Genomic DNA, 16,375 nt, shown 5'->3' on the forward strand with positions numbered 1-16,375 from the left:
GCAGGCCCAAAACCTCTGAGCCACCCAGGCGCCCCCATGCATTTCTTTCTTCCTTTCTTTCTTTTTTTTAATCTTTTTTTTTTTTTTTTTTTATGATAGTCACAGAGAGAGAGAGAGACAGGCAGAGACATAGGCAGAGGGAGAAGCAGGCTCCATGCACCGGGAGCCCGACGTGGGATTCGATCCCGGGTCTCCAGGATCGCACCCTGGGCCAAAGGCAGGCGCTAAACCGCTGCGCCACCCAGGGATCCCCATGCATTTATTTCTTATGGAAAATTCCAAGAGGTAGAATTGTACATCCTGAGATCTAGCAAATCGCCCTGAAGCTGCCACTTGCTGGAGGATGGCATACCCTGCAGGTCCTCATGTCCCTCATGTGCTTTGCACAGCTGGTCTGGCTGCTGTCCTGGTTGCTGTCCTGCAGAGATTCTGGATGTAGAAGAATGTTGGTGCTACACACAAGAGCTGCGGGAGCTTTTTTTCCCCATCCACTCTTGGACTCCAGCTTCTCACTTCCTTAGGCTCCCCTGGGGCCTCTTATTTTTGCTTAGGAAATACCTGACTTTTTGTAACAGTGATATATACCTGATGTTTAAGAAAAAGTGTTCCATAAGGAAAAACACCAAAAAGGAAGTAAAGATGAAGCCAGATCAAGACACCCAGAAGCATCTGTCTTTAGTGGTTAACATCCTTCTCTGCATCCACGAATGTGCAGTTTCTCTCCAGGGGTGGCGCTTGCACAGATGGGGCAACATTGAGCCAATCCTTGAGCCAATCCCTTATTTAGGATGAATGCACTGTTTTCAGATTTCTTTCTTTTTTTTTAAGATTTTATTTATTTATTCATGAGAGACACAGAGAGAAAGAGGCAGAGACACAGGCAGAGGGAGAAGCAGGCTCCATGCAGGAAGCCCGACTTGGGACTCGATCCATGGACCCCAAGATCACGCCCTGGGCTGAAGGCAGCGTTAAACCCCTGAGCCACCCGGGCTGCCCTATATATGTGTATACTTATATTTAAAGCAAAATAACATACACATGGTAAAAAATTTTAAATATAGTAGAAAAGTCGCAAAACAAGCTTTCTTCCCCTAATGTCTTCCTCCTGAAGCATCCCTCAGAGAGTTTGGTATTTCTTTTCTTTTTTTTTTATTTTATTTTATTTTATTTTATTTTATTTTATTTTATTTTTTTAAAAGATTTTATTTATTTGAGGGAGAGAATGAGTGGGAGGAAGGGGTAGAGGGAGAGGGAGAAGCTGACTCTCTGCTGAGCAGGATCCCTGGGCTCGATCCCAGGACCGTGAGTTCATGATCAGAGTCAAAGGCAGACACTTAACCGACTGAGCCACCCAGGAGCACCGAGTTTGATATTTCTTTTCAGAAAATAGTTTGCATATATCTACATATATGTGTTATTAAATATTTATACGAATTGGTCCCTATAACCTATGCCTTTTTACATCTTGCTTCCTCCTAGTATCTTGAAGATATATGTATATATTTTAAACATAACCACAAATGGATCTACTTCCTTAATTACATAGATTGTGGCTTAGTGTACCATAATCTATTTAACCTATTGCTTTCATGAACAATACTGTACATTTATTCTTGCATCTTCACATTTATAAGTTTTTCTCACAGGTGGAATTACTAGCTTGCTCAAAGGAAAACAGGTATGAGTGAATCAGATGAAGAGGTACAAACTTCCAGTTATAACCACATCTTGGTGGTGAAAACTACAACATAGGGAATAATCAATGATATTGTAATAACTTTGTATGGTGGCAGGTGGTGACTGCACTTTTTTTTAATAAAGATTTTATTTATCTATTCATGAGAGACAGAGAGAGAGAGAGGCAGAGACAGAGGCAGAGACAGAGGCAGAGGGAGAAGCAGACTCCCCTCAGGGAGCCTGATGCGGGACTCGATCCCAGGGCCCCTGGATCACGACCTGAGCCAAAGGTAGACGCTCAACCACTGAGCCCCCCAGGTGCCCCATGACGATATTTCTTGTGGTGAACACTGCATTGTTGGATCACTATGTTGTACACCTGAAACTGATAAATGTCTATGCCACCATAAAACAAAATTCATATGTTCATTTTAACTTTTAGAGTATGTCAAATTTCCATCCGAAAAGTTCACAAAATTTCATGCATTAATATATGTGCAAGTGTTTCTTTCTCTACATCTTCACCAGCACTGGATAATATCAAAATTTTTTTGTTTTTTGTTTTTAATTTATGATATGATAGTCATATCAATTTATTTTATGATAGTCACACAGAGAGAGAGAGAGAGAGAGGCAGAGACACAGGCAGAGGGAGAAGCAGGCTCCCTGCGGAGAGGCTGATGTGGGACTCTGATCCCGGGGCCTCCAGGATCACGCCCTGATGCCGGGTCTCCAGGATCACACCCTGGGCCTGCCCTGGGCCAAAGGCAGGCGCCAAACCGCTGAGCCACCCAGGGATCCTCAGATTCTCAACCTTTTTACATTATTGCCCCTCTAAAGGAGAAAAGTGGAATTATTTTTAATTTTAAAAAGCTTTTAAAGATTTTATTTATCTATGAGAGAGAGAGAGAGAGAGAGAGAAGGAGCAGGGGAGGGGCAGAGGGAGAGGCGACTCTGCTGAGCAGGGAGCCCGACGCGGGGTTCAGTCCCAGAACCCTGAAATCATGACCTGACCTGAAGGCAGAAGCTCAATCGACTGAGCCACCCAGGTGCCCCTCTTTAAATTTAATTTCAGGGCAGCCCCAGTGGCTTAGCGGTTTAGCGCTGCCTGCAGCCTGGGGTGTGATCCTGGAGATCTGGGATCGAGTCCGCGTCGGGCTCCCTGCAAGGAGCCTGCTTCTCCCTCTGCCTGTATCTCTGTCTCTCTCTCTCTCATTCTCTGTGTCTCAAATAAATAAATAAATAAATAAATAAATAAATAAATCTTTAAAAAAATACATCTAATTTCAATCCAGTTACATTTAATTTCTCCCTAATGATAGAAAGTAAATACTTAGGCATAAGATTTTGTCTAGGAGAGTTGCTTTTGGAGAGCCACCAGCCATTGTAATAATATTCAAGGTGTTTTGCTACCCAAGAATTCATTTTAGCCCCCTTGGGAGCCACGAGGCTCCCACTGAGAATAATACCCTACAGGGACGGCTGGACAATAAACAAGTGAGTGGGAAGGATTATATCAGAGAGCCAAGAATGTTGCAAAAGAAAGGAGGAAGAGGGGCAGAGGGGCCCTCTGACATCTTGATCATTTGAATCAGGAAAACTCTTCCCAGACCGGGAAGTCCAGCCTGGATTCTTCACCACCTGCCACCATACAATTTCTTCAGAAAATTATAATTTCCCCCTCACAGTGCCTGGCCTACAATAAGCTCTCGAGAAGTGAGCTTTAGTGTTATTAGTACCTTTAAATTTTTTTTTCTAAAAACTGGATCATTTATGTGTCTGTTCCTTTTCTTTCTTTTTCTTTTTTCTTTTTAACTGGGGTTCCATTCATTTAGTCCTATTGTTCATGGACTGCTACTTTGTATATAAAACATGTAGAGATCATTTAAGGTTTTGGGCTCCAGAGAGGAATTACTTCTGCTCTCTGGCATAAAATTAGAATAGGAGAAGGTCATCTTTTTTTTTTTTTTAAGATTTTATTTATTCATGAGAGACACAGAGACACAGGCAGAGGGAGAAGCAGGCTCCATGCAGGGAGCCTGATGCGGGACTCATCCCGGGGCCCCAGGATCACGCCCTGGGCCGAAGGCAGGCGCCAAACCGCTGAGCCACCCAGGGATCCCGAGAAGGTCCTCTTAATTCTTGAATCTGGACTAGCTAGTCCCCTTCCCAAATCTTATTTTTGATATTTGTATTATTTTTCACTTTGCCCATTTTCATAACATTTACATTCTGTTCTGTGCTCATGACCTCCTAATTGTTTAGCGTTCATTCTAGTTATAAATGGATTCATTGTTCAGCACTATTCACTATACTCACATTTTTCTATTTCTGGTTTATGTATTATTATTCATCTATGAGTTAATTAGACTTCATCATTAAGCACTGTCCTTATTCTTTTAATAGGGTCCTTCCATACATTCTCTCATATTTGAAAATGTGCACAAGTCACCTTTATATTCAACTGATATCTTGGTCTTGATACTTCTGAGTCATAGTCCGCTCGCAGTTTTGTGCACGTTGCTCCATTGCCAACTGGCATGGAATGCTGGTGTGGCAAAATCTTAGCTCAAACTGATTTTTCTCCTTTGTTGGTGATTTTTTTAAAATTTTTTATTTATTTATGATAGTCACACACACACACACACACACACACACACACACACACACACACACAGGCAGAGGGAGAAGCAGGCTCCATGCACCAGGAGCCCGACGTGGGACTCGATCCCGGGTCTCCGGGATCACGCCCCGGGCCAAAGGCAGGCGCCAAACCGCTGCGCCACCCAGGGATCCCTGTTGGTGATTTTTTTTTTTTTTTTTTTTTTTTTTTTTTTTATGATAGTCACAGAGAGAGAGAGAGAGAGGCCGAGACACAGGCCGAGGGAGAAGCAGGCTCCATGCACCGACCGGGAACCCGATGTGGGGTTCGATCCCGGGTCTCCGGGATCACGCCCCGGGTCAAAGGCAGGCGCCAAACCGCTGCGCCACCCAGGGATCCCTGTTGGTGATTTTTTAAAAATAAATTTATTTTTTATCGGTGTTCAACTTGCCAACATATAAAAGGTGAAATGAATGGAATGAACGAAGGGAGGTGCCACGGCCGGCGCCTCCGCCTCCGGCCGCAGGGGGCGCTGTGGGCGCTGCTGCCGGGCTGCTCTGGGCCGCGGCGCAGGAAGTCTCGTCCTCCCCCCACTTCCGGTCTCTGGCCCGGGACTTGTGCTGCGTGGAGGAGGTTTTGAAATGCCGACCGGAGATTTTGAGTGAGTCGAGGGTCGCGGAGCGAAGCCTGGGAGGCGGCTTGGGGGCCGTGGGGGCGCTCCTCGGGGCCTGGCCTCGCTGACCCAGCCTTCCCCTCCGCCACCTTGCCCTTGCAGTTCGAAGCCCAGCTGGGCCGACCAGGTGGAGGAGGAGGGCGAGGACGGTGAGTACGCCGGGTCGCCCCGGGTCACGGGCGCCTGCGCCGAGCCGGGCACCGCCGTCCGGTGCCGCATCTCCCCCCGCGCCTCCCGCCTCCCGCCAGCCTGTCGCCACTTCCAAGTGTCCGGCTGGCCGGTCCCCCCGCTCCCTTGCCACCGCCCAAGCCTCACAGCTGCTCCGGGGAGGAAGCTGTAACAGCCAGCCTCCTGCTTGGGTGCGAGCGCCGGATGTCTTTATGGGCTGCCCCTCGCTTTCATCCTTGCCATTGCGCGAGATTACTCAGCCAGCGCCACGGCCTGGCACGGCTAGCCCAGGGCACTTGGTCCCCAGGCCTAAGCCCTTGGCCCTGCCGTCTAGGCCCCTGGTGTGGGCGTCATCCCAGAAGTCCCTTCATTTTAGCTTGGGAGCCCTCGCCCCTCCAGCTCACCCCTCCTACCCACACTCCCCTTCCTAGACAAATGTGTCACCAGCGAGCTCCTCAAGGGGATCCCTCTGGCCACTGGCGACACCAGCCCAGAACCTGAGTTAGTGCCGGGAGGTGAGTGACGCCCTCAGCTCCACTCGGGGCTCCCTCTCCCCAGCAGCATTCCCCTCCCCCTCCATCACCCAAGGCTCAGTTACTTCCCCTCTTCTCTCTCCCAGCTCCACTGCCGCCTCCCAAGGAGGTCATCAATGGGAACATCAAGACAGTGACAGAGTACAAGATAGATGAGGATGGCAAGAAGTTCAAGGTGAGGCTGGGGGAGGAGTTGGGGGCCCCTTGGCCCGGAGGGGATGGTGTGTGTGTTGGGTAGGTTGGGTTGATTAGCTCCAGAGCCTTGAAACACAGGAATTCGGAGCCTCTCCCCTCCCCTCCACAGATCGTCCGCACCTTCAGAATTGAGACGCGGAAGGCCTCCAAGGCTGTTGCAAGGAGGAAGGTGAGACGCTTCTCCTCTTGTCTTAGAGGCTCTCCCAGGGCTGGCTTGGAGGAATTAGGAATCCTTTTTGTTGACAGCGTTTTGATCTGATACCTTTATTTTTAGAAGTGGGGTTCAACTCTGTCTCTATTCTGTTGGATCAAGGGGGTTTAAGGTTGAGGGGTGTTTGTGCTCTGTTGGGACCCTGAAAAGTCCAGGGTGCAGAAGTTGGGTGGTTTAGATTAACTCCGCTCAGCTTGTTTACTTGTTTACCAGAAGGAACAGAGCCAAGCCCTCCCCTCAGGCGGTCATAGCAGCTCCTGTTTAACTGGGCTACATGCTTAGGAAGAAGTGATAGCTGTAAATAGCATTGGCACAATTTTCGGTGGACTTCCTCTGTGCCAGACCTCAATGGCAAGTGTTTTGCAGGAAGTGTTTTCTCATTTGCTACCCCTAGCCGTCCTGGGAGGTGGGGAACATTTGAGGTCTCCATTTTAAAGGGGAGGAAGCTGGGATCCCTGGGTGGCTCAGCGATTTATCGCCTGCCTTCCACCCAGGGTGTGATCCTGGAGTCCTGGGATCGAGTTCCACGTCGGGCTCCCTGCACGGAGCCTGCTTCTCCCTCTGCCTGTGTCTCTGCGTCTCTCTCTCTCTGTCTCACTCTCTCATGAATAAATAGATAAAAATCTTAAAAAGGTGGGGAAGAAAGCTGAAGCCTAGGTTTTTTTTTTTTTTTAAAGATTTTATTTATTCATGAAAGACACAGAGAGAGACTGAGGCAGAGATATAGGCAGAGGGAGAAGCAGGCTCCGTGCAGGAAGCCCAATGTGGGACTCCATCCCAGGTCTCCAGGATCACGCCCTGGGCTGAAGGCGGTGCTAAACCGCTGAGCCACCCGGGCTGCCCAAGCCTAGGTTTTTTTTTTTTTTTTTTTTTTTTAAGCCTAGGTTTTTTAACTATCTCAAGGCCCCTCACAGTCTGGGTGACCCCTGGGCGTCACTTCCTTATGGGAGCTGGCCCACCTCCTGTCATGGGTGCCTCAGGAATGGTTAACTGTGTGACTGTTTCCCCCTGGGCCTTGGTTCTCTCCTCTGGAACTTGGGCTGAGAGCCGTCCCCACCTCCTGGAGCTGGCCTGAAGCTAGCGGCTAGCACATGCCAGGAGTGGTACACGCTAGGAAATGGGAACTGTCGTTGTCACCACTTTTGGGAGACTTGGGGGAGGGAGAAGAATGTGGTTCAAGGCTGAAACACCCTGAAGGGAGGGCTTTTGTAGGTCGAGTGGTGGTGGGGGTCCCACTTGCCCTTACAAGTCCCCCATCCCGCCCCGAGCCCAGAACTGGAAGAAGTTTGGGAACTCGGAGTTTGACCCACCAGGGCCCAACGTGGCCACCACCACAGTCAGTGACGACGTGTCCATGACATTCATCACTAGCAAAGAGGTGAGTTGGGCAAGGGTCTGGGCCGGTGGCTGTGATGGTGGTGGCCAGGGTGTGGCAACCCTGCTCTGACTGCCACCCCCCCCCAGGATCTGAACTGCCAGGAAGAGGAGGACCCGATGAACAAGCTCAAGGGCCAGAAAATCGTGTCCTGCCGCATCTGCAAGGGCGACCACTGGACTACCCGCTGCCCCTACAAGGACACGCTGGGGCCCATGCAGAAGGAGCTGGCTGAGCAGCTGGGCCTGTCCACCGGCGAGAAGGAGAAGCTGCCCGGAGGTGCCTGGGCCTGGGATTTGGCTTGGCGGACCACGGGGTGGGGCGGGTTGCGTGCACCTCTGGGAGTGTCCTCGGTCTCCACCCGCTGCTGTGAACGGGGCTGTCCGCATCAGAAGTTGTCCTCTCTCACTGGCACCAGCGCTGCCAGGCTGTGGTCTGTGTGAGTGTGCGAGACCAGCGGGGTGGTGCCAAGACTGCTGGTAACACCACCGTTGTTCCGTGTTGGGCTGGCGAACCGTTCCTTTATGGGTCTGGCTGCGTGTGCTTGAGACTTGGAGCTGTGATTCTGCTGCAGACTCTGTGATCAGACTGGAGTGTGCCTTGTTTGCCACAGAGGGGACCATGGCCTGTGTGCGTGGGTGTGTGCACGCACACGCGCAGACTCGCACATGTGACTGCAGCCTGTGTCCATGTCCTTCAGTGTGATTTGCTGATAGTGGGTTGACTCTGCAAGTTTTACAGCTGTGATTCGGTGTGCAGCACATTTGTTAGCTGCCATGAGTGTGGGGCCCGGGGGCTGCCCCTGCATGTTCCTGTGTTCTTCTAGCTCTCAGCCCTGGGGCTGCCAGTGGGATCTTGCTCTGACTTGCCAGATGTGACCTTCATGTCCTGGCGGCCAGTGGAACAAACCAGATACCTGTGGCTTGATAGACGGTGCCTGGGCTGGGTCAGGGCCAGAGCTGCCAGCGCCCTGGGGTGGATCTGTCCCTCACCTGTGCCAGGGTGAGGCCTGACCCAGCTGCTTTGGTCTGCAGAGCTGGAGCCCGTGCAGGCTGCCCAGAACAAGACGGGGAAGTATGTGCCACCGAGCCTGCGGGATGGGGCCAGCCGCCGTGGCGAGTCCATGCAGCCCAACCGCAGAGGTGAGTGGCGGGTGGGCACCTCTTAGTCCCATGGTCATCCTTCATTCAGGGCCTGGTTAGGGCTGTCCTCTACAAGCTGTCGCTCCTTGCCTGTGTAGCCGACGACAATGCCACTATCCGTGTCACCAACCTGTCAGAGGACACTCGTGAGACTGACTTACAGGAACTCTTCCGACCCTTTGGCTCCATCTCTCGCATCTACTTGGCAAAGGACAAGACCACTGGCCAGTCCAAGGTGGGCGGTGGCTGTGGGGATGGGTGATGGGGTCACCTGTCCTAGTTGTGCCCTAAGGGCCTCTGACTCTACCCCCACTCCTCCAGGGTTTTGCCTTCATCAGCTTCCACCGCCGTGAGGATGCCGCACGAGCCATTGCTGGGGTGTCTGGCTTTGGATACGACCACCTCATCCTCAACGTTGAGTGGGCCAAGTAAGACCTGTCACACCCCTGCCTCTCCCCACCTCTTCGCATCCCACACTCAGGTTGACTGTGGGCCCCACGTTAGTTTAATAGTCCCCAAGCCTCTTCTGAGGTACAGGTTATTTAAGGTCTTTTTTTTGAGGGGGGGCCTTCTACCCATCTGGCCATGTGTGGGCTCTGCCCTCCTGCATTGTCAGAGACCCCAGTTGTATGTGGCAAAGGGTCTTGGAATGCCCTTTGGGTTCTGGAGCCCTCACACTTGGTATCCTCATCACCTGTCTCTCTCTCTTAGGCCATCAACCAACTAAGCCAGTTGCCATGTTTGCTGCTGCTGTCTGGCCCCGGCCCCAGGACCCCATGGCCTTAGGAGGTAGCTCCCGAAAGCAGGGGGCTCTTGGCAATAAAAAGGCTCCTGTTGTCATATGTTGTCTCGTTTATTCACAGATGTCACCCACTCTTTGGCTAGAGGGGCCAGCCCTCTTTAGGATCAGTGCTGTAGGCAGAAGTTCCTGCCACTGTGGCCTGGCACTTGCTGGTCCCCGAACAGGTCTTTGTGTAGGGGAAGAAGTGGTGGTTTGGGGCCTTTGGCAGTTCAGGGCTTGTTAGTGGCTCAGGGCCAGGAGCCTCTTGTGCTCTTGGCCCCCATTCTGCTGCTGGTCTCAATGCCTTGTGGTGAGGAAGTGGCTCAAAATAAGCCAGGTCATGGGCTTAGCTCAGGGGACTAGGGCTCCACGTTTTGGGGGGGTTGCTGTAACATTGAGGGGCAGGACTTGGCCAGAGTTCCCCGTGTCCTCTGGCATTTGGCTATTGCTGCAGCTGCAGCAGCTCTGGTGGCAGCACCCCAGGCTGGGTGCCACAGCCATATAAAGCAGTGGGTGGATGCAGATGGCCAGAGGCATGAGGCCCCGCATTATCTGGTGGGTCCTATAGGTCATTTGATCCACTGCTGCCTTGGCCTCATTCAAGCTGGCAAAGCCTGGGCAGCGGGCCCTCCATCGCTGCCGAGCTTGCACGTTGAGCACCTGTGTGATGTAGTAGGGCACATAGGAACTGGCATAGAGGGCCAGGCTGCTGGCCACCAGCGCTGCCACACGCAGCTTCTCGGCAGCAGTCATGCCGTGGCTGCGCAGCACGGCCCATCCGAGGGCACTGTAGGCTGTCAGGGTGAGCAGCAGCGGCACGCCGCAGCCCAGGACCGCCAGCACCAAGGTGTAGGCTCTGTAGGCCTCGAGGCGGAGGTCATCTGCCATCCCCAGGCACTTGGTGCAGGCCTCAGGCCTCTCTGTGACACAGCTGCCTTCCCTCTGTGGCCTTTTCAGGTGCGAGAAGCTGAGCGTGGGTGCAGCCAACAGGGCTGCCAGTGCCCAGCCAGCGGCACTGACGGCCCAGGCGTGCTTGGGCCGCCAGCTGCTGCGGGTGAAGAAGGGGTGGACGATGCCCAGGTAGCGGTTTAGGCTGATGCAGGTGACGAAGATGACGCTGCCCAGCAGGTTGCAGGTGAAGAGGAAGCGCTCCAGGCGGCACGCGAACTCCCCGTACTGCCAGTTCTTGGGCGGGTAGAAGTAGGCGGCCAGCGGGAGCAGCGTCAGGGCATAGAGCAGGTCGCTGATGGCCAGCTGGGCTGAGAAGACCACGGCGGGGTGCCACGGGCGCTGCTCCCGCGTCACAAAGCGGTAGAAGGCCAGGCCGTTGCTGGCCACAGCCACCAGGAACTCAACTACCAGCATGGGGCACAGAAAGGCTGCCTGGAAACGGCTGAACTCACGGTCAATTTCTACTGAGAAGTTGGCTGAGCAGGTCAGAGCACCTGTGGGCAGACGGTCCCCAAGTGAGCGCAGTTCCTCCTCACATGGCTCGAGACCTTCAGAGCATCTACTCTGTGCCTGGTCACAGGCGCCCTCTGGGGGCACATGCTCCTGTCCTTTCTGAGCCCGGGAGGGGGCACCAGCCACAGCAACTCTAGGGTGCGAAATCCGGCCCAGAAAGGTCAGAAGCGCAGAGTGCTTTCCTGTGGTAATTACTAGGCTTGTCTGCGTCCTTGAACCCTCAGGAAGATGGGGGAAGGGGATCACTGCCTTCACAGGATGCATATAACCCAGCAGTGACAACCCGGAATGGGTGGGGTGGGGGTTCATGAAGGGGAGTCCCCTGCTGCAACTTTCAGAAACCATCACTTCCTCAGCACCATCAGAGGCAAGGCCTCCCAGCTCCCGACTTCACCCCCCATATCTCTTCTCCTCCCAGACGGTGCCCAGAGTCAGGTCGGTGCCCAGAGTCAGGTCGCATTCCTTGCCCTCGCACCTCCCTCCTCGCTGGCAGAAAAGGGCAATGTTCATGACTCCCAGAGGGGCCCCAGGAGGGAACCCTGCCTCTCACCCGCTCACTCTCCTTTCAGGCTGTGACTCACTCCCTACAGTCCTTCCCACACCGGCTTTCTGGCTGTTCCTTAAGGCACATTCCGCCTCAGGGCCTTTGCACATTCTCTTTCCCTGAGTCACCAGCCCCCACTCGACCTCCTCCTGGTCTCCGGCCCTGAGAGGCCCATTCTGACCCCTCTAACAGCACGAGGCCACCCAGTCCCCTTATTCTGCAAAGCCTGTGTGTCCATCTCCAAGAGAACATCTCCTGAGGGCAGGGAGTGCCCTGCCGCTGGTGTCCTGGTGCCCAGAGTAAGGCCTGGGACGCAGCAGTGTGCAAGAGCAGATCTGCACGGACCCCCTTCTCTGTACCAACTCCGCCTCGGCTTCAGGTGGACTGCCTGCGCCCGGTCTGCCAGCAGGCTCCAGATGCCCGTGCCCTTCCCCCGCCCCAGACTGCTTCCCTGACCACACTTCTGCCTCCCCATCCCATCTCTGCTCTGGGAGGAAGTCCCCGTCCAGACACGATTAACTCACTCCCCTCCACCTCCTCGGAGCCAGCCCCCTCGGTCCTGAGCTGAACCACAGGGCCCAGGACACCTGCCTGGCCCAACCGACCCAGCAGCGTTCGCTCCTCACCTGAAGTGGTGGCGGCCATGGCCCGCACGCCCTGCCTCTAGGTTCACGGCCCACGCTGTGCTAGTCCCAGAGCCCAGTGTTACCAGCACTGGCTCGCCCCTCCCTTCCCTGCAGCTCCACCCTCCTTCCCTCCCACCAGCAGCCCCACCCACAGCCTGTACAGGCCTCGGCTGCCTCACTCCCCCGCCCTCGCCGCCACCCTGGGGTTTCCTTCCTCTTCACATCTCGCTCTCCAGGGCCAACCAGTTACAGGCTTGCAAGTAACCCTGGGCGGGGGTGCTGGGGAGGCCCAGGACCAGTTCTGCCCAGCACCTTCACCTGTGAAAGCGGCCCTGCACTTCCACTACTCAGCATGGGGGAAGGGACACTAGGTTAGGGGCAGAACCCAGTCCAATTCCCGAGCCTCTCTGGGCTTTGCACCACAGGACTCGAGATCTCCCCGTTCCAAATACAGACTCAGACTTAGGTCGGGGAAACTGCTCCTTTATGAAAGGAAACCAAGGGCTGCTCCTGGAGACCCAGGTGGAAGTCCAAAGCAGGTCTTTGGGCCCCAATTTGGGGTATTCCATCCGCTGCTCCAGCTTGGCCTCAGACTACTTTCTTAGGTGGTCGAGCTTGGCCTCGCCTGCGGTCCCGGACAGCTCCTCTCCGTCCCAGCTTGGCCTGGTCCCGCTGGGGCTTGCCCTTGGCCTTTGAAGGCCTGTGGTAAGTGCCTCCATCTGGCCTCCGCTCTTTTCCTCGTGGCTTCTTGCCTGGGGGCCCGGTGAACTGTCCGCGTTTGGCTGCTTTCGGGAACATGTCTGTGGGGAAGAGACTGTGTCGAGGCCACCAGGGCAAAGACAAGCCCAAGGTGCCTGGCTGCAGTAATCCCCTGCCACATACCCTCATCGGGCTCCTCTCCCACTGCCTGGCGGAAATACTCAGCTTCGTCCTCCTCTTCCTCCTGCTGGCCAGCCCCCTCTGTCTCCGGGGGGGCACCAGGGTCCTCAGCATCGCTATCCCCACTGGCCTCTGCCCGCGTCCGCTTCATGCCTGCCAGGCTCTTCTTCCTGGAAAGGGGTGCCAGTGAGGGGGGCAGCCTGCACCTGCAACCCTGCCTCACCCACACAGCCCACGGCCACACACTTGTGTGCCTCTCGCTGCTCCCGCTTGCGCTGGACGTTCTGAGCCTGCTGGTCCTGCCTCTGGGCCTTCAGCCGCAGCTTCTCCTCCTTGGCTGCCAGGATGGCCTGCAGCTCCTCCTCGGTCTTGTGCACTGAGGAAGATGACACAGGTCACCGAGACCCAAGTGTATTTTGAGACCCACCTGCAAGGGCCTTAGACCTCCAGCCCATGGTTCCCCAGCCCCATCCTCACCGAAACTGTGGAACAGCACGTTCCCCTCTCCCACACCCTCCTGGATCTTGATGAGCTGTAGCGTCATCCGAGGCCCAATCTGGAGAAACAAGGGCAAAAAGTCAGTTCTTCCTCAGAGCTGGGGGCTGCCAGAGGAGTCACTTCTGCCACTGGGCCTGCCCCAGGGCTGGGCCTCACCTCTGTGAGCCGCACAGCGCTTTGCTGTGCCCGCATGTTGCCACGCCCTGCGACAGCCTGGGGCAGCTCAGTGATGTTGTGCTCACCATCAGGCTCTGCCTCACTCTCGGACAGCCCAGCGCCCCTGTGCAGAGGACACACCAAGGTCAGCGGGGGATCTCAGGCTCCTAAAACAGCTCCAGGGTACCCAGGACTTCAGTGATCTCCCACCCAGTGCACTCCTTACGTAGCCAACAGCTCGCTGATGTCCTGCAGACGGCTCATGTTGGGAAACTTCTCCTGCAGAAGCTTCTTCATCCCTCGACTTGCACCCACTGGAACAACTTTGATGCTACTGCAGGAACCAGGGCGTGAGAAGGGTGTTAGAAGTTGTGAGACTGGAGGAGGTCAGCTCTGCCTACCCATTCCCACAGTGCGTCAGAGCGTTTACTTTGAGACTGAGCAATCACAGACCCTCAGCTGGAACACTGTCATCAGCCGCACATGAAAGTCACCCCTCCTCCACCCCCACCACCTCCCAATACTCACTAATGACGGAAATCTAGCTCCTGGGAGTCGGGATTGTAGTTGATGAGAAGGCAGCGCTTGATGGTGTTTAGGTTCACCTGGAAGGAAGAGGTGGGGCAAAGCACCACATGAACCACCCACAGACTTCCCTGTGTGGAGCCACACCAAGCCCACGGCTATACTCCAGAAATCTCCCAGCAAGGGGGTGTGGGGTGCTGCTAGCACTGTGGGGACTCATGGGCTGGTTCAGGCACTGGCTAGAAATCCTGGTTCTTAGGCCCACTGAAGCGGTCTACACCAGACTCCCCGATGATTGGCACCTAACAGCCTAATTTGAGACCTGCTAGTGCTGGGGGTTAGGAGCTGGGGCTCTGGAGCCAGACAAGTTAAAATATCCAGTCCTGCTCCCTGTAACTGACATCAAACTACAATTCACTTCTGTCTGCCTGTCTCTCTGTCTACAAAATGGAGTCACAACACCTGCCACACTTCAGAAATAAAGGACCATCAGCATCATTTTCTGTCCTCCAAAGAGTAATGCAACTCCTTTTTTTTTTTTTTTGAGTAATGCAACTCCTAAAAGAGCCTCTTACCCTAGAATCACAGAACACATGAGTGAAACTGGACCTCAGAACCCGGAGCTCTCAGCCTCAGTGCCAAGAGGTGAGGACTGAACAAACAACCCAAGGGCCTATGTGTGGTACCTATTGTCCCAGATGCCCCGTCCACCCTCATCTCCCACCACACCAGGCCCATCCCACCTTATGCACATTGATGGAGGGAAACAGGTTCTGGAACATGGTGGCCATGAGCTTCACGTGCATGCCATGGGGGCCGAAACTGTTGAGCACCAGGAGAGGTGGGTGGGCAAACTGCTGTTCATGCATGCGGTGTCGGCGCAACGAGGAGACTACATCTCGCACTAACGTATACTGCAGGACAGGGTGGGAAGTGGGTGCCTGGCAGCCACATGTGGTCGGCACCACCCCAAACCCATCCCCTACCCAACACCCCCCCTACCATCTCCAATCCATACCTTGTTGATCCGGAAGGTCAAGGTGGGGCCTCCTGGGAGGCGCATCAGCTTCTACAGAAAAAAAGAGTTGGTGAAGAGTGGAGGCATCCAGCTAGGGGGGGCAGGGAGTGGGAACCTCTGCTCCATCTCTTCAGAGCGTTTACTTTGAAGCCAGAATCATGGCAGCTCAGAGGCATATGGGTTCATCATGAGAGCTGGGAGAGCAGGAGGTCAGGGAGAAAATCAGGGCTTCCCAGGTATTAACTCACAAAGTAGATGTTCGTTTCTGTTTTACTCAAGATCAGGAAATGGGTGACCCCAAGAGGCCCGGCCACTGCCACACAATCCTTCAGGGTGTTTTTCTTTCGTATCTGGGAATTGCAAAAAACAAATAGGATGGATCATGAACATCTCCTCTTGAGCAAAGACTACAAGCTGAGGCTGTTATGACCTTTCTTGCATTTAATTTCTCCAAGAAAGAGAAGAGAGTGAAACGCTCCCGACCTCTAAAGCTAATCAGGCTTGAATTTATCCGTTGAACACTGCATCGCCCAATCTGCAGATGAGGCGACTGATCCCTGAGACGTTAACTAGCTTCCTCCAGGCCTTTGAGAGAGGCCAAGTTTCCACCCTAGCTTTGCTAGCTCGAGGCCCCTAACCACCAGCCCTAGGCGTGCAGCCAAGCCCCCAGCGGAGTGCGTTCATCTGCGCGCGCTCTCGCTGCTGCCCCACAAATCCCTGAGCCGCAGGGACGCTGCTCCCCGTAAGGGTCCCTTTCTCGAGCCAAGGAGACTGGAGCCACTCCGCGGCCGCCAAGACAGGGCCCATGGCTGACGGAGGCGCGCCGGGTGACGCAGACCTGCAGGCGGGTGGCGGTCAGCGGCTCCATGACCCGGCGCAGATCCAGGCTGAGCTGCCGGACGCCGCGACCCGCGCGGCCCCGAGCGAACACGAACGAGTGCGGCTGCGCGGCGTAGGCCTCGAGGTTGCGGAGCTGCGCCTGGGCGCGCGCACGCTTCTGGTGCCGGGACTGCGGGGGCGAAAGGAGAGCGGTCAACGCCACGGCCCCCCCCACCGTCCCCTCGGCCCCCTCGCGCCTCGCCCCCCAGTCCCGGCCGCAGCGCCTCACCCGCCCGGACTGCCCCATGCCGCCGGGCCCTCCAGCTGCACCCTTCCGCCTGCTGCTTCCGGCGCCGCGCCGCTCACTTCCGGCGCCGGCGAGGAGGTCACGTGAGGCGGCACGCGCGGCGGCGTCACCGGGCGGGCATGCGCACCAGGTGGCGGCGGGCAGCACTCCTTGGAGGAGTTGCTATGGAGACACCTGGTGCT

General features: G+C 54.9%; 2 protein-coding genes and 2 non-coding genes across 6 annotated transcripts; 1 reads left to right on the top strand and 3 right to left on the bottom strand.

Annotated features, from left to right (window-relative positions):
* Positions 1 to 4,828: 4,828 nt before the first annotated feature.
* EIF3G (eukaryotic translation initiation factor 3 subunit G) lies at positions 4,829 to 9,416 on the top strand. 2 transcript variants are annotated; one of them, XM_072787349.1, is made up of 11 exons: positions 4,829 to 4,940; positions 5,055 to 5,101; positions 5,552 to 5,635; positions 5,740 to 5,828; positions 5,958 to 6,017; positions 7,333 to 7,437; positions 7,524 to 7,713; positions 8,469 to 8,576; positions 8,675 to 8,811; positions 8,898 to 9,004; positions 9,288 to 9,416. In XM_072787349.1, exons 1-11 carry the CDS (start codon positions 4,921 to 4,923, stop codon positions 9,301 to 9,303), a joined length of 963 nt encoding a protein of 320 aa, XP_072643450.1. In that variant the 5' UTR covers positions 4,829 to 4,920; the 3' UTR covers positions 9,304 to 9,416. The 2 variants fall into 2 exon arrangements, with proteins under 2 accessions (XP_072643450.1, XP_072643451.1); XM_072787350.1 differs by lacking the exon at positions 7,333 to 7,437.
* Positions 9,411 to 16,298, bottom strand: P2RY11 (purinergic receptor P2Y11). Of its 2 annotated transcripts, XM_072787348.1 has the most exons (13): positions 16,176 to 16,298; positions 15,906 to 16,076; positions 15,316 to 15,417; positions 15,068 to 15,118; positions 14,793 to 14,963; positions 14,053 to 14,129; positions 13,751 to 13,858; positions 13,525 to 13,648; positions 13,348 to 13,426; positions 13,117 to 13,246; positions 12,874 to 13,040; positions 12,705 to 12,791; positions 9,414 to 10,802 (listed from the first exon to the last, which is right to left on the bottom strand). In XM_072787348.1, exons 1-13 carry the CDS (start codon positions 16,191 to 16,193, stop codon positions 9,709 to 9,711), a joined length of 2,379 nt encoding a protein of 792 aa, XP_072643449.1. In that variant the 5' UTR covers positions 16,194 to 16,298; the 3' UTR covers positions 9,414 to 9,708. The 2 variants fall into 2 exon arrangements, with proteins under 2 accessions (XP_072643448.1, XP_072643449.1); XM_072787347.1 differs by lacking the exons at positions 12,705 to 12,791; positions 12,874 to 13,040; positions 13,117 to 13,246; ... (7 more) ...; positions 15,906 to 16,076; positions 16,176 to 16,298 and adding an exon at positions 11,992 to 12,112 and having other exon boundaries at positions 9,411 to 10,802.
* On the bottom strand, positions 13,932 to 14,011 carry LOC140611485 (small nucleolar RNA U105B). The gene has a single exon (XR_012012639.1). It is a non-coding gene; the product is annotated as a small nucleolar RNA U105B (small nucleolar RNA).
* On the bottom strand, positions 15,182 to 15,268 carry LOC140611481 (small nucleolar RNA SNORD105). The gene has a single exon (XR_012012635.1). It is a non-coding gene; the product is annotated as a small nucleolar RNA SNORD105 (small nucleolar RNA).
* Positions 16,299 to 16,375: the final 77 nt, after the last annotated feature.

This window comes from Canis lupus, chromosome 19 (assembly GCF_048164855.1).
Source record: "Canis lupus baileyi chromosome 19, mCanLup2.hap1, whole genome shotgun sequence".
NCBI lineage: Eukaryota > Metazoa > Chordata > Mammalia > Carnivora > Canidae > Canis > Canis lupus.